At 39.0% G+C, this 16,404-nt stretch overlaps 1 protein-coding gene across 1 annotated transcript in view; it reads left to right on the forward strand.

The window, feature by feature from the left end:
* The window catches only part of SMCHD1 (structural maintenance of chromosomes flexible hinge domain containing 1), a 156,572-nt gene that overhangs the window by 14,481 nt on the left and 125,687 nt on the right, over nucleotides 1-16,404 (forward strand). Inside the window, exons 4-5 of the mRNA XM_011957791.1 lie at nucleotides 2,820-2,902; nucleotides 3,556-3,686. Of these exons, the coding sequence (XP_011813181.1) occupies nucleotides 2,820-2,902; nucleotides 3,556-3,686 (214 nt within the window). The remainder of the gene's footprint in view (nucleotides 1-2,819; nucleotides 2,903-3,555; nucleotides 3,687-16,404) is intronic.

The raw sequence follows: 16,404 nt of genomic DNA on the forward strand, positions 1-16,404 counted from the left end.
CAGAGCCCAAATAGAGGGTGGGAGAATCTGTTCCTCTGGCATTGGGTGAGAGGCCTCAGACTGAAATGAGCCCCATGCACTGACCATGCCCCTTCTAAAGGGACCTTCCTGGTCAGCACAAAGCCAACCCCCAAAAAGAGCTCATCCTCCAATACTCAAGTGTCATCCCTGTACCCTGGACTGAACTGTAATGGGCACACAAATTCCCTGGAATCTTGGTAAAATGCACCTTCTGCTTCAGCAGGTTTGGAGTGGACCAGATTCTACATTCCTTTTCTTTTCTTTTTCTTTTTCTTAATTCTTTTTTTTTTTTTTGAGATGGCGTTTCGCTCGTTGCCCAGGCTGGAGTGCAATGTCTTGATCTCGGCTCACCACAACCTCTGCCTCCTGGGTTCAAGCAATTCTCCTGCGTCAGCCTCATGAGTTCCTGGGATTACAGGCATGCACCACCACGCCTGGCTAATTTTGTATTTTTAGTAGAGGAGTTTCTCTATGTTGGTCAGGCTGGTCTCGAACCCCCAACCTAAGGTGATCCTCCTGCCTTGACCTCCCGAAGTGCTGGGATTACAGGCCTGAACCACCGCACCTGGCCCATGAATCTTTAATTATTTTCCTGGGGATAAATTGCTAAATGTGTAATTATAGTGTCAACAGAAGTATTTATTAAACTCTTAATGTAGTTTATGTTTCAGATTGATCAGTTTTCATCATACCATCATGAAATGATATGAAAACTGTATCAGTTGAAACCCTATCAGTTGAAAACCATTTCAGTTTTCATTCATACCATCATTATATGGATAAGCAGAAAACCCCAGTGTTTAAAATCTTGCCTTGATTTCTGTGACTTTACAGTACATTCCTGGGTCTTTCCCTACTTCCATTTCCCTACTTCTGGTTCTTTTTGACTCTGGTGGACATTTCTTCAAGTCATGTTGATCTTTTTTTTTTTTTGAGACAGAGTCTCGCTCTGTCACCCAGGCTGGAGTGCAGTGGTGCTATGTCGGGTCACTGCAAACCCCACCTCCCGGGTTCATGCCATTCTCCTGCCTTAGCCTCCCGAGTAGCTGGGACTGCAGGCGCCCGCCACCATGCCTGGCTAATTTTTTTGTATTTTTTTAGTAGAGACGGGGTTTCACCATGTTAGCCAGGATGGTCTTGGTCTTCTGACCTTGTGATCCACCTGCCTCGGCCTCCCAAAGTGCTGGGATTACAAGTGTGAGCCACCGCGCCTGGCCTTGATCTTTTATTTTTATACTTTTAGTAAACTGATCCAAGCCTTAACTGTTGTACCTGTGTAATGAAGCAAAACTTTTATCTCTGGCTGTCTTCAGTCTCAATTAAGCACAATATCTGCTTCAGCTTTCTTTGGAACACCTCTGCTCATTGAGCTTAATGTGGTGGTAGGGCATCAGATCTAAACTGAATTTTTCTTTCCTCCCTTCTAAATTTTCTCTTTATGGGAAATGTTACCATTTGTCTAGTCTTCTAGAGGCAGAGACTTAAATGCATCTTGAATTTCTTTTTCCCCTCTTCTTTTTCATCTAATCAGATTCTAAATTCTACTCAGTTCTTCCAAATTTCTCTTTAAGTTTCTTTTCCTGCCATTTCCTACCGTGTCCCTTCATTTTCTGGAGTTATTTCCTTAGCCAGACCCTTGTACATAATCTGATTTGTGGTAACTTCTTTGCAATTAGTTTATAAGCATAGCTATCCTTAGCGTGTTTAGAAGTGCTTGCTGGATTGCTACTTTGTTTTTTTGTTTTTTGTTTTTTTTTTTAGATAGAGTCTCGCTCTGTTGCCCAGGCTGGAGTGCAGTGGTGCAGTCTCGGCTCACTGCAACCTCTACCTCCCAGGTTCAAGCGATTCTCCTGCCTCAGCCTCCTGAGTAGCTGGGATTACAGGCACCAGCCACCACGCCCAGCTAGTTTTTTGCATTTTTAGTAGAGAAGGGGTTTTGCTGTGTTGGCCAGGCTGGTCTCAAACTCCTGACCTCGGGTGATCAGCCTGCCTTGGCCTCCCAGAGTGTTGAGATTACAGGCGTGAGCCACCACATCCAGTCTGAAGTGCTACTTTGGATTAATTACAGCTTTTGTTGGGTTAAGTTTCTGCAGAATTAAGATACGTAAATTTGATATGTTCCCTTTCTTTTTACTAAGGGGATAAAAGCAGGAAATAGTGTGAATAGTGACCTTGAAGAAAGGAGAATATTAGTTAATGTTGAGCCAGTGATAAATTGAATGTCAGATTGGTGGTGTGGTAGTGAATCAATAGCAGTTCTGTGTCAATTGAGCAAGTGCATTCTGCCACTTGAAAAATGTGTTAGTCATAAGAATTCTATATGTAAATTAGCTTTCAAGAGACACTTATTTTGCACATGAGCAGTATAGGAAATTAAAAAAAAAAAGAGAGTCACTTATTACTTCATATTTGCCCCGTATTTCCAAATGTGCTTACTTTGGACTTGTGCATGATGTAATTACATACTGCAGACTATTTGATTTTATGGTTATGGTCTTCTGTTTGTCTCTTAATGTCTGTATGTCTGTCTTTAGATTATAAACTCCTTGAAGCCAGGAATCATGGCTGGCTGACTCATGCTGTATAGTCCCATACAAGTACTGATTGATGACTGCTTTTTTGAGGCTGGTGGTGATTGGTGATGATGCCTTTGTTATTTATTATATCATTAGGATCAGGATAATACTTTAATTCTAGCTCTTTGGCTTTAAGGTACTTGATAGTTTCTTCTTCTTTGAACTTTTATATAAAGTGTGTGGGAGGGAAAAGTTAAGCAATGTTTTCTTAATCTCTTGCAGCATTTGCTCTTGCGGAATTAATTGACAATTCATTGTCTGCTACTTCTCGTAACATTGGGGTTAGAAGAATACAGATCAAATTGGTAAGGAAATAATACTGTAAAGCAATTTAACTTTCTTTTTGTAAGAGTAATAAAAGTTTATTGGAGAAAAGTAGAAAATAAAGGTGAAACTAAAAGTATACATAATTGTCAGATATCTATTCATCCATTGTTAAAATTTTTTCATGTTTTTTCCTATGCATGTATATATACATAAATGTGTATGTACCTTTGCTTTTTTGTAATCTTCTACTTTCCCTTAACAGTACATTGTTAACATGTGCTGTATCATGAATGTTCTGCAATGCAATCTGTTGTTGCAGTGGCTTATTGGCTGTAATGTAAATTGTGTAGTTTGTGTTCTATTGTTGAACATCTAGATTTTTTTTCTGTATTTTTGCCACTGGAAGGAATGCCGGAATGATGAACGTTCTTGCACACCTTTGTACATGTCTCTGAATATTTCCTTAAGTTGAATTCTGAGAAATGGAATTTCTAGGCTAAAGGACGTGAAGAATTCTGAGGCTTTTGATACATACTGCTGCTGAAGTGCCTTTCAGAAAATTGTATTAATTTGCACTTCCATCAGTAATGTATAAGTGAGCCCATTGAATCAATTTTTTCATATTTAACTTCTCATGTTTTAAATATTGATTTGACTTTTCCTGTCATTTTGAACTTATTTTGTTTCATAGCTTTTTGATGAAACACAAGGAAAACCTGCTGTTGCAGTGATAGATAATGGAAGAGGAATGACCTCTAAACAGCTTAACAACTGGGCCGTGTATAGGTTGTCAAAATTCACAAGACAAGGTGACTTTGAAAGGTTAGAAAACCTTTTTTTGTGTGTGTGGGTAGCTATGTATTTTAATAAGGATAAAAAACTGGTATACCTTTGGATGCATATGATACATTGGAGGTTTTACTGTTATCCGCATATTTATTTAGGTTTTATATTATAGAATTTTTATGATTGATACTTAGAAATAGTTAGAACTATATAATATTGTGCCATTCCATTAAACAGCTCATTTTGCATTTCCTGAGGTTTGTGGGAGTTGATATGTTGGGTACCTTAGAACTTTTCCCCTTTCCTAACTCTGTATAGCCTCTAAAGCAGTAGAATGGTTTTAAAATGGGTTTTAGAAATCACTTCATACCATTTGCAAAATACCTAAAACTGCATGTGGTTCTGTGGAGCTCACTGTCGCTCTACTTTCAGAGCTCTTTTTGCAAAACATTCAGGAGTGGAATCTAGTGGAGTTATATATCAGAATGTGCTTGTAGAAAATATCCTGAATGAGGATGTCACAGGGAAAACAAAATATGCTAAAAGCCATCAGGTGTAAAAAAGATTTAGATCCTTGGGATATTAGTGGAACTCTACTAAGAAGAGCTTTGACCCGCAAGTCTTTTGATATTTTTAGCTATGTTGCTGTACTTCTAACAACATACTTGGGAAGAGTCTCTTGGCATTCTTATTAAATAGTTGGCGTGTATTCATAAACTGCTTTGTTCTTTTCCTTGTCAAGAAAAGTCACCCACATTTAAGGATCAATCTCAATGTGTTAATATAGTTAGCGCATTGGTCTTCTTGCTTCTAAAATTTCAGCACCCTCAGAATTTTAATCAAATTAGTAAAGACTTAACAGTTCCATTGTAAGAGACAACATAGTATGAAAAACAAAGACTCTTGTGTCATTTGACCCGGTTTGGATTCTAGCCTTGCCACTTACTAATTGTGTGACATTGGTCAACTTCCTTTACTTCTCTGTGCCTCAGCTTACGTAGCCATAAAATGGGGATATTATCCCATGAGGTTTTGTGACAACTAAGTGAGTTAGTACATGTAAAATCCTTAGGACAGAGCCTGGCATATGATAAACAAGCAATAAATACAAACTATAGAAGCTGTCATTTTAGTTATTCTCATTCCTGACCTCAGACTTTTTTTTTTCTTTTTTGAGACAAAGTCTTGCTCTGTTGTCCAGGCTAAAGTGCAGTGGTGCAATCTTGGCTCACTGCAACGTCTGCCTCCCAGGTTCAGATGATTCTTCTCCCTCAGCCTCCCAAGGAGCTGGGACTACAGGAACCCACCACCATGCCTGGCTATTTTTTGTATTTTTAGTAGAGACGGAGTTTCACCATGTTAACCAGTCTGGTCTGGAACTCCTGACCTCAGGTGATCCACCCTCCTCAGCCTCCCACAGTGCTAGGATTACAGGCGTGAGCCACTGCACCTGGCCTAGACTTCTCCACAGCCATTCTCTTTCACCATTTTCTTAAATATATGGCATTTAAAGGATTTATAAAGAGCCAGAGAGAAGGCAAAGACCACTGTCTTTAATAGTGTGATGATAGGATTTAGCATATGACAGAAGTATTAGGTAGAAGGGAAGGTAGAACAGATGGTAGATTAGGCAAAATGGTCAGAAAAACATCAGTTATATCAACTAGAAGAGTAGAAAGAAATGAAAATCTTAACTGAATTCATGGGACATTGACTCTGATTTTTCTGTAGTTCTTAGAACGACACAAACTTTTAAATTTAACCAAATATTAGGGAAATTGTAATTTCTGGCAAAAATCTTTTTGCTGCTGGTTTTAGTCTTAGCTTTATGGATTTGGTGTCAGTAAACAATCAGTTGTTACAGCTGTTAGGTACTTATACTGTCTTTTAAGTCCAGTATCAGTTCCTTGACCCACTGTAATTTCTATCAACATCAGATACACCCCTTCAGCCTCTAGCTTCTGCTCAGTTGCTTTACTCCTTCCATTTGTTTTTTTCTGGATATAAGGATGGATGTCATAGAAGACAGGCTGTAGAAGAAAGGCAAGAACAGGCTAAAAGTACTAAACAACTAACAGTCTTGACCTGTAGCTCATGTGGTATTGGAGAGAGAAACAGAAGTAAACACAAAAAAGTACATGTAGAAGCATTTCAGTTATTATTACTATGAATAAAATGTAAGAGTAATGTTGAAGGAATGGATTGCTAGAAAAAAAAGTAGGATAATAGAGCTGATGTATATCTCCTCTAGATAAGGTGGTTGGAGAAGAGGGCCTCTTTGAGATTATATTTGAGTTGAGGCTTGAATGATCAGAAGAAAGCAGCCAAATAAAGATCTGTAAGAAGTGTGTTTCAGGTAGAAGAAGCACCAGCAAAGCAAAGACTGAAATTGTGACAGTCATGTTTTGTTTGAAGGACAGAAAGGAGGCTGTTGTGACTGTAGCATAGTAGATAGCAGGGAGAGTAGAGGGAGATGTGAGAATTTCAGTTTGGAAATATTCGTAACTCATTTACCTGGGTACTACTCCCTCCTCCCACCCTTTTTATTTTGAAACATTTCGGGCCGGGCGCGGTGGCTCAAGCCTGTAATCCCAGCACTTTGGGAGGCCGAGACGGGCGGATCACGAGGTCAGGAGATCGAGACCATCCTGGCTAACACGGTGAAACCCCGTCTCTACTAAAAAATACAAAAAACTAGCCGGGCGAGGTGGCGGGCGCCTGTAGTCCCAGCTACTTGGGAGGCTGAGCCAGGAGAATGGCGTAAACCCGGGAGGCGGAGCTTGCAGTGAGCTGAGATCCGGCCACTGCACTCCAGCCTGGGTGACAGAGCAAGACTCTGTCTCAAAAAAAAAGAAAAAAAAAAAAAAAGAAACATTTCAAGCCAGTAGACAAGATGAAAGAACTAGCACCCATATATCCTTCACCTAGATTTATCATTTGTCACATTTATGATCTGTCTACAGACTTGCACACACATACTTTGCTTTTCTGAATCATTTGAAAGTACACTGCTGTCAGTTTGTGACATTTCACTCCCGAATACTGTAGCATGTGTATTTTGAGAACAAGCGGATTCTCATACATAACTACAAAATCATTATTACATCTAAGAAATTTATCATTAGTGCAAAAATATTTAACATAAGATTTTCATAAGTTTTTTTCTGTTGTCATGTCTGGTCTCCTTCATTCTATGATAGTTTCCCTAGCTTTTGTGTTTTTCGTAATATTTTAATTTTTCTGTAGTGTTTAGGCTAGTTTTCTTGTAGAGTGGTCCACAACCTGGATCTGAGTGTTTCCTCAGTGCTGTTTTTTTTTCTTTAGTATTTTATTATGAACATTTAAAAACATACAGAAAAGTTGAAATTCTACAGGAAATACCCATATACTCCCACCTAGGTTTTACCATTGATAGTTGCTTGACTCCTTATATATCTGTCCCACCATTAGTTTATCTGGTTTTTTAATACAGTTCAAAACAAGTTATAAATATCGGTATACTTTTTCCTAGTTTTGAAAGTGTCCATATTATTTTCTAGGGTTCACAATTTTTAATTTTGATGTAAAATTCACATATTATGCAGTTAATTGCTTATATCTGTCTTAAATTTATCTTAATATGGAGATAAAATTTACATATCGTAAAATTGACAGTATTAAAGCATACTGTTCAGTAGTTTTGAGTTAACAAAATTGTGCAACCATCGCCACTAATTCCTTTTACAGTTCCAAAAGAAACCCTGTATTAACTGGTAGTCACTTACTATCTCCTCGCAACCACTAATATTCTTTTAATAGATTTTTTGTTTGTTTTTTTGTTTTTTGGTTTTTTGTTTGAGACAAATCTCTCTCTTTTGTTCAGGCTGGAGTGTAGTGGTGCTATCTTGGCTCACTGCAACCTCTGCAGTGAGCAGAGTCCAAGTCACTGGGACCACAGGTGCTTGTCACCCCACCTGGCTAATTTTTTGTAGAGGTGGAATCTCACTGTATTGCCCAGACTGGTCTCCAACTCCTGAGCACAAGCGGTCCACCTGCCTTAGCCGCCCAAAGTCCTGAGATTACAGGAGTGAGCCACCGCAGCCGGCCAATAGTTGTTAATCTACATTTTTAGTTGTTTTTCTAGGGATTACAACCAGCATCTTAATTTATAACAATACAGTCTGGATTAATGCCAATGACGTATCTGTAGTATACAAAAACCACTCCTGCTTAGCTTTGTTCTCCTCCCACTTGTGTGTACTGTTATTTTCATATAAATGTGATCGTTACACATTAGAGCCCTGTTACTAAAGTTTTATACTTACTATTTTATGTCTTGATCTTTTGAATCAGATAGGAGAAGAGTTACAAATAATGCATTTTGTCGTGTCTTGTTTGTTCATTTGTTCGTTCTTTCTTTTTTTGAGAGATCCTTTGCTCTGTTGCCCAGGCTGGAGTGTAATGGCACGATCCTGGCTCACTGCAGCCTCCACCTCCTGGGTTCCAGTGATTCTCCTGCCTCAGCCTCCTGGGCTGAGCTTACAGGCACATGCTGGGATTATAGGCACATGTCACTATTCCCGGCTAATTTTTGTGTTTTTAGTAGAGACGAGGTTTCACTATGTTGGCCAGTTTGGTCTTGAACTCCTGAACTCAGGTGATCCGCCCGCCTCGGCCTCCCAAAGTGCTGGGATTACAGGCATGAGCCGCTGCCCCTGGCTTGTCTTTTCTAATTATGTAATTACCGCTACCTTATTTTCTGTTTATTTCTTCATGTGTATTTCAGTTATAATACTTTCTAATATCCTGGTATTTTAGCCCAAAGGACTCTCTTGTCTAGGGCTCCATTAAGGCAGATCTGCTAATGACGAATTCCCTCACTTTTTATCTGAGAATGTCTTAATCTTTCCTTTTTTTTTTTTTTTTTTTGAGACGGAGTCTCGCTCTTTAGTCCAGGCTGGAGTGTGGTAGCGCAATCTCAGCTCGCTGCAACCTCTGCCTCCCTGGTTCAAGCGATTCTTTTGCCTCAGCCTCCCAAGTAGCTGGGATTACAGGCGTACACCACAATGCCCGACTAACTTTTGTATTTTTAGTAGAGTCAAGGTTTCACCATATTGGCCAGGCTGTTCTTGAACTCGATCTTGTCATCTGCCTGCCTCGGCCTCCCAAAGTACTGGGATTACAGGCGTGAGCCACCACACCTGGTGCCTTTCCATTATTTTTGAAGGCTGTTTGTGCTGGGTAAAAAACTCTTGGTTGACAGTCTTTGTCTTTCAACACTTTGAATATGTTAGCTCACTGCCTTCTGACTTTATGGTTTCTGATGAGAAATTAGCTGTTAAATCTTTTTAGGATCCCTTCCGTGTAACAGATTGCTTCTCTCCCTGCTTTTGAGGTTCTCTTTTTGTCTCTGGCTTTTGACAGTTTAATGCTGATGTGTCTAGGTGTGGATATGGATTCATCCTACTTAGAGTTCATTGAGCTTCTCAGATATATAGAATAAAGTTTTTCATCAAATTTTGGGAGTTTTTTTGCCATTTTTTTTTCCCAAGTATTCTTTCTCTCCTTTTCTTCTATGACTCCTCTTATCCATATACTTAATGGTGTTCTGTAGTACAGGTCTGTTCTTTTTTCTTCATTTTTCTTTTTGTTCCTCAAACTAAATAATTTCAATCATCCTACCTTCAAGTTTATGGATTCTTCTGCCAACTCAAATCTGCTCATGAGTCTCTTAAGTGGTTTTTTTTATTTTGGTTATTGTTTTTTCCAAATCTAGAATTTCTATTCAGTTCTTTTTTATGATTTCTAACCCAACTGATACTCTCTGGTGAAATACATTTGTTATACTTTCTTTTAGTTCATTATACATAGTTTCTGTTCTTTGAATATATTTAAAATAGCCGAACTTCTTCTGCCACAGTTTCTACCAACTGTTCTTTTTCCTGTGTGTGAACCATACTTTAATATCTCTTTGCATGGCTTGTAATTTTTTATTGAGAACTGGTCATATTATAATACAATGTAGCAACTCTGGAAATCTGATACCACCCCATTCCCCAAGACTTGTTGTTGCATCTGTTGTTTGTTTATGCCGTGGCTTCCCTGAACGAATACTGTTAAATCTGTATCCTTGTGTTACCCTTGAAGTTTCTGATTAGTTAGCTTTGTGGTCAGCTAATGATCAAACATTATCTTAAATGCCTTGAACCACTAAGTCTCCCAGCTTTTGCTGAGGGGCTTTGTGTGCATAGTGGGGTATGTTTTTAGTGTTATGTTGCAGAGTTGACAACTCTGCCTTACTTTTACTTTTTGCTTATAGTGAACCTCAAGGTAAGCCAGAGGTGAGTCATTATTAGGACCTTCTCAATTCTTTCTTGAACATGTGTTTAGCCCTGCACGTGGGAGTGACCTTACTGATTCTAGTGAATATGTTGAAGCTTTTAAAACACCCTGCAGACCTCGCATACCCCAACTTTTCCTTGTATATTTTTGGTCAGATTCTTGTTTTCTCCAACTGTTTTCATTGCTTCAGACAGCTGTTATGATAAGCAGTTGCTGCTGATTGATTTTGATGTTTTTTTCAGGCGTTCTCATTGCTTTCATCAGTGAGTGGATTCTTGGAAGTCCTTATGCCACCATTCTGGAAATGTTCACTCGTTTACTGATTTTTGACAAATACATACACTTGTGTATCTCAAACCCTTGTTAAGATATAGGACAATAAGCTGGACTCAGTGGCTCATACCTGTAATGCCAGCACTTTGGGAAGCTGAGGCAGGAAGATTGCTTGAGCCCAGGAATTTGAGACCAGCTTATGCAACATAATGGGAACCCACCTCTACAAAAAATATTTTTAAAAATTAGCCAGGTGTGGTCCAGGCACGGTGGTTCACGTGTGTAATGCCAGCACTTTGGGAGGCCGAGGTGGGCGGATCACCTGGGGTCAGGAGTTCAAGACCAGCCTGGCCTTCATAGCGAAACCCTGTCTCTGTAGTGAAAATACAAAAATTAGCTGGGTGTGGTGGTGTGTGCTGGTAATCCTAGCTACTCGGGAGACTGAGACAGGAGAATCGCTTGAACCTGGGAGGTGGAGGATGCAGTGAGCCGAGATCGTGCCGCTGTACTCCAGCCTGGGTGACAGAGTGAGACCCCATCTCAAAAAAAAAAAATTAGCCAGGTGTTGTGGCTTGCACCTCTGTAGCCCCAGCTTCTCAGGAGGCTGAAGTGGGAGGATCACTTGAGACCAGGAGGTCGAGGCTACAGTAATCCATGATCACACCACTGCACTCCAGCCTGGGCGACTGAGTGAGATTCTGTCTCTCAATACAAAAAGATATATAACGTTACATAAACCTAGAAAATTCTCTCATAACTTGGGCACTATAAGAATTTCTACTTTAGAAGTTAACTTGGATATCTGGAACATAATTATAACAGTATGTGTATAATTATTTTGTAGGGGAGAGGTATGACATTAGTTAGGTCCACATACCTGGATTCAGGTATGTGTTGGATCAGTGCCACTCTTTCTGCACTTTTCAACTTGCTCATCAAATAAAAGGCTCTCAACTCAGAGCTGTTTTTTTGAAATATAAATAAGTAAAAATGCTATGTGACCCATGCCATATTTATTTTAAGTTGTAGAAATGGACCCCCAACAGGATTTTTCCTAATATTCCTAAAGAAAAAGCTAGTTTGTTTTCATTGGTTTTCAGCAAATTAAGATGAGCTTTTACTTTCTAATATTTGTATTTACTCAAATGTAGGGAATACATTTGTAACATTTAAGCACCCTACTTTAATTTGGTCATTTCCATGTGTCTGGCACATTTATTCCAGAGGCTCTGCTAGAGATTGGTGGCCAGTTTTGTTAGAGATGGAGCTTTCTTAATTTTGGTGTTTTTTTTTCTCCTTTGTTAATTCAAGATAGTGAGATATATACATAGTTACTCTACCCTGGCTTCCTGGCAATCATTTAGATAGTTCCTTTTACTAATTTGATCATCTTCCCTGATCACTCTTTCTTCTTCTTTTTTTTTTTTTTGTTTTTTTTTGAGACAGAGTCCCACCTGTCAGCCCCAGGCTGGAGTGCAGTGGTGTGATTTCAGCTCACTGCAACCTCTGCCTCCCAGGTTCAAGCAATCCTGCCTCAGCCACCCAAGTAGCTGAGACTATCGGCGCGCACCACCACGCCTGGCAAATTTCGTATTTTTAGTAGAGATGAGGTTTCACTATGTTGGACAGGCTGGTCTTGAACTCCTGACCTCAGGTGATCCACCCACCTCAGCCTCCCAAAGTGCTGGGATTATGGGCGTTGAGCCACTGTGCCCGGACCCCTGATACTTTTTCTTACTTGAAACACCTCTTATGTTTTGTTCCCATCAAAATTTCCCAAAGATTAAGTGTCCTCTTTCATTGTATGAAGAATATGAATTAAGATATTTTCTAAAATTTTTTTGGACTTTGATGTAAATTTATTCCTGAAGGAGCTTAATTTCCTAATTCTCCAGAGGACTGCTGTGGTATAAAACTGTTCCTTGAAATTGTATTTTTCTACTTTTATTTATGTTCATGAAGGGATATTTATATGGTCCTTGAGTGGATATAGGAATTTTTCTAGACTCATTAACACAAGTCTGAGACTGTCTTGAAATAAATATTCTCAGCCTTACTTGCCGTGATAGAGTTGTTGCCTAGATTTGGTTTGCATGGGTCATTTGGATTGAAAAAGGGATTTATGATTGTGTGCATTTCTAACTAGTGGAGAGAGTTCTTTAGTTTTGTGTGACTTGATGTATATATGTTGTGTTTTATCAGTGAGTTTCTCCCTTCTCTGATCTTTTGTATATTTTCCCAGAAATATTTTAAGGAAAATATCAGAAGGTATTTTCAACTTATTTCCTAGAAATATTGCCATAGTAACTGAATTCTTAGAACTCATTTACTTTTTTCTTCTTAATAAACATTAGCTCATAGACTTTGGTTAATCATGATTCTGGGAAACAAATTGTAGCATCTCACAAGTTTTGTTACGCAGTATTTTCTTTTTCATTCAGTTCAGTCTACTTTTTTTCCTTGCAACTTGGTATTTAACCCATGGATTGTTTTAAAAGTGCATGAATTTGTCAGTGTTCCAACAGATTTTCCTATTGTCTTTCTATTGATTTCAAGTTCAATCTTATGATAGCTAGATAATGTACTCTTAAGTGATTTCAGCTGTTTTACATTTGTTGGGTTTTATGATCCAGGATGTTATCTTTGTAGGTGAATTTTCTTTTTTTTTTTTGAGACAGAGTCTCACTCCGTCGCCCAGGCTGGAGTGCAGTGGCCAGATCTCAGCTCACTGCAAGCTCCGCCTCCTGGGTTCACGCCATTCAGCCTCCCGAGTAGCTGGGACTACAGGCGCCCGCCACCTCGCCCGGCTAGTTTTTTTGTATTTTTTAGTAGAGACGGGGTTTCACTGTGTTAGCCAGGATGGTCTCGATCTCCTGACCTCGTGATCCGCCTGTCTCGGCCTCCCAAAGTGCTGGGATTACAGGCTTGAGCCACCGCGCCCGGCCTGTAGGTGCATTTTCTATGTGTCTTTGAAAAGAAGGTGTATTTTGCTCTTGTTGGGAGAAATGTTCTGAAAATGTCAGTTAGATTCTATAGGTTGATGATACTATTCATATCTTTGTATCCTTGCAGAATTTTCTATGTGGTAGTAACTAAGGGGTATTGAAGTCTCCAAGCATTGTTATGCCTTCTGTGCCTTTTTGGTTGACCTTTTTATTCATTATGTAGTAGTGTTGCTCTTTGTCACTGGTTATTTTCTTTGCTTTGGAGTGTACTTTACCTGTTAATATAGCCATCCCAGCTTCTTTTCATTTGTGTTTTTTTTTTTTTTTTTTTTTTGGAGACAGAGTCTCGCTCTGTCACCCGGGCTGGAGTGCAGTGGCCGGATCTCAGTTTACGCCATTCTCCTGCCTCAGCCTCCCGAGTAGCTGGGACTACAGGCGACCGCCACTTCTCCCGGCTAGTTTTTTGTATTTTTTAGTAGAGACAGGGTTTCACCATGTTAGCCAGGATGGTCTCAATCTCCTGACCTCGTGATCCGCCCGTCTCGGCCTCCCAAAGTGCTGGGATTACAGGCTTGAGCCACCGCGCCCGGCCTGTGTTTTCATACTATATATTTTTTCATTCATTTTCTTTTAACCTACCTTCATTATTATGTATGAAATGGGTTTCTTATAGACCACATATAGTTGGGTCATGTTTTATAACCACACAGTTTCATTTAGCGTCTTTGTGTTATTACATTTAATGTAATTGAATGTATAATGAGCATTTCAGATTTTGTGTTTTTGAATTTGAGATGCTCAACTTGTACTTAAATTTTGTTAAAGTCAAGTTCAAACTAGATGCTCAGCAAAACTATCTTTGGGTTTTTGGGGGGAAGAGAGAGATCCTATCAGACATACAAAATCTGAAAAAAATATGCAGAACAGACTCAAATTATAAAAGAATGTTTAGAAAGATCTTCAGAAAGGAAAACAATACTGGTTATTATTACATTATCCAGAAAGGAAAATAATACTGGATATTATTACATCCATAATGTAATTCAATGTAAAAATACAAAGAGTGATAGTCTGTTTTATTTACCCATTTATTTGTTTAATTGTTCTTTGTTCATTTCCTGGTGTCTTTTATTGACTTTGTCTGGTGTTAATATATTCACTCTAGCTTTCTTTTCATTAGTGTTAAAATGGTAAATCTTTTTCCAACCTCTTAACCTATTGTCTCTTTATATTTAAAGAGGGTTTCTTTTAGGCAATGGATATTTGTGTCTTAATATTTAACACTCTCTGCCTTTTAATTGGAGTGTTTAGATCAGTTGCTTTTAATTGGATTATTGATGTGTTTAGATTTAAGTTTACCATTTTTGTTAATTTATTTTTTATTTTTCCTGTCTATTTTTTGTTCCCATTTTCTTTTTTTTCCTGCCTTATTGCAGATTCATTGTGTGTGTGTGTGTGTGTGTGTGAGAGAGAGAGAGAGACGCGAGAGCGAGAGAGATTCCATTTTATTTCCTTTTTGGCTTATTAACTATAGCTGTTACTTTACTGGAAACTGTAGGATTCATAGTATAACTCTTTAATTTATCACAGTCTGTATTAAGTAATTCTAAACCACTTCACATATAAATACATCACAACAGTATACTTCCATTTATGCTATCTTGGTCTTTGTACTTCTGGTTTTATACATTTTACTTTGACATCAGTGTCAAAGTACAGTATTGTCATTTAGCTTTAAATAATCATTTGCCTCTCTCCTTAATGTAAAAAAGGCTTCTTCTCAACTTCCTGACCTTTCTTGCTAAACTATGCACATCTGCTCTGTATTCCAGCAGCACACTGTTCTGTCCCTTTTTAAAGCAGTTCTCTTTTAAAAAATTGTGGTAAGATATAAATAACATAAAATTTGCAGTTATAACCATTTTAAAGTGTATAATTCCATAGCATTAATTACAGTCATAGTCTTTTACAACTATTTTTATTATGTATTCCTAAAGTTTTTTCACCCTGTACCCCCAAATTGAAGCTTTACTCATTAAACAGTAACTCCCCATTGCTCCCACTCGTAGCCCCTGGTAACCATTATTGTACTTTCTGTTTTCAATGAATTTACCTAATCAAGGTACCTCATTTAAGTGGAAGTATACAGTATTTGTCGTTAAACAGTATTTGTCATCTGTGGCTTACTTCACTTAGCATAATTTTCGAGGATCATCCATGTTGTAGCATGTATCAGAATTTCATTCCTTTTTATGGTTGAGTAATTATTCACTGTACAACCATACTATATTTTGTCTCTCAGTTCGTAGATGAATGGACACAAGTTGTTTCTACCTTTTGTCTTTTGGTAATGCTGCTATGAACGTTTTGCATGCGAAATCTGAGTCTCTGAACCAGTTTATGTTTACCCACATATTTACTATGTTTACTACAGCTTATATTTATTCCTTTGTGTAAATCTATCCAGTATTGTTTTCCTTTCTGAGAAGATCTTTCCAAACATTCTCTTATAACTTCAGTCTGTTCTTGGTGAATTTTTTCCAGATTTTGTATGTCTGATACGATCTCTCTCTTCCCCCCAAATCCCAAAGATAGTTTTGCTGAGCATCTAGTTTGAACTTGACTTTAACAAAATTTAAGTACAAGTTGAGCATCTCAAATTCAAAAATACAAAATGTGAACTGCTCCAGAATCCAAAATTTTTTGAGCACCAACATGACACTTAAGGAAATGTGTCATGTTGGGGGGCAGAGCAAGATGGCCGAATAGGAACAGCTCCGGTCTCCAACTCCCAGTGCGAGCGACACAGAAGACCAGTGATTTCTGCATTTTCAAGTGAGGTACTGGGTTCATCTCACTAGGGAGTGCCGGACAGTTGGTACTGGTCAGCTGCTGCAGCCTGACCAGCGAGAGCTGAAGTAGGGTGAGGCATCATTTCACCCTGGGAAGTGCAAGGGGGAAGGGAATCCCTTTTCCTAGCCAGGGGAACTGAGACACACAACACCTGGAAAATCAGGTAACTCCCACCCCAGTACTGCACTTTATCAAGGGTCGTAGCAAACAGGCACACCAGGAGATTATATCCCACACCTGGCCGGGAGGGTCCCACGCCCACGGAGCCTCCCTCATTGCTAGCACAGCAGTCTGTGATCTAACCACAAGGCAGCAGCGAGGCTGGGGGAGGGGCGCCCGCCATTGCTGAGGCTTAAGTAGGT

Source organism: Colobus angolensis, unplaced genomic scaffold, assembly GCF_000951035.1.
Source record: "Colobus angolensis palliatus isolate OR3802 unplaced genomic scaffold, Cang.pa_1.0 Scaffold45, whole genome shotgun sequence".
Lineage (NCBI taxonomy): Eukaryota > Metazoa > Chordata > Mammalia > Primates > Cercopithecidae > Colobus > Colobus angolensis.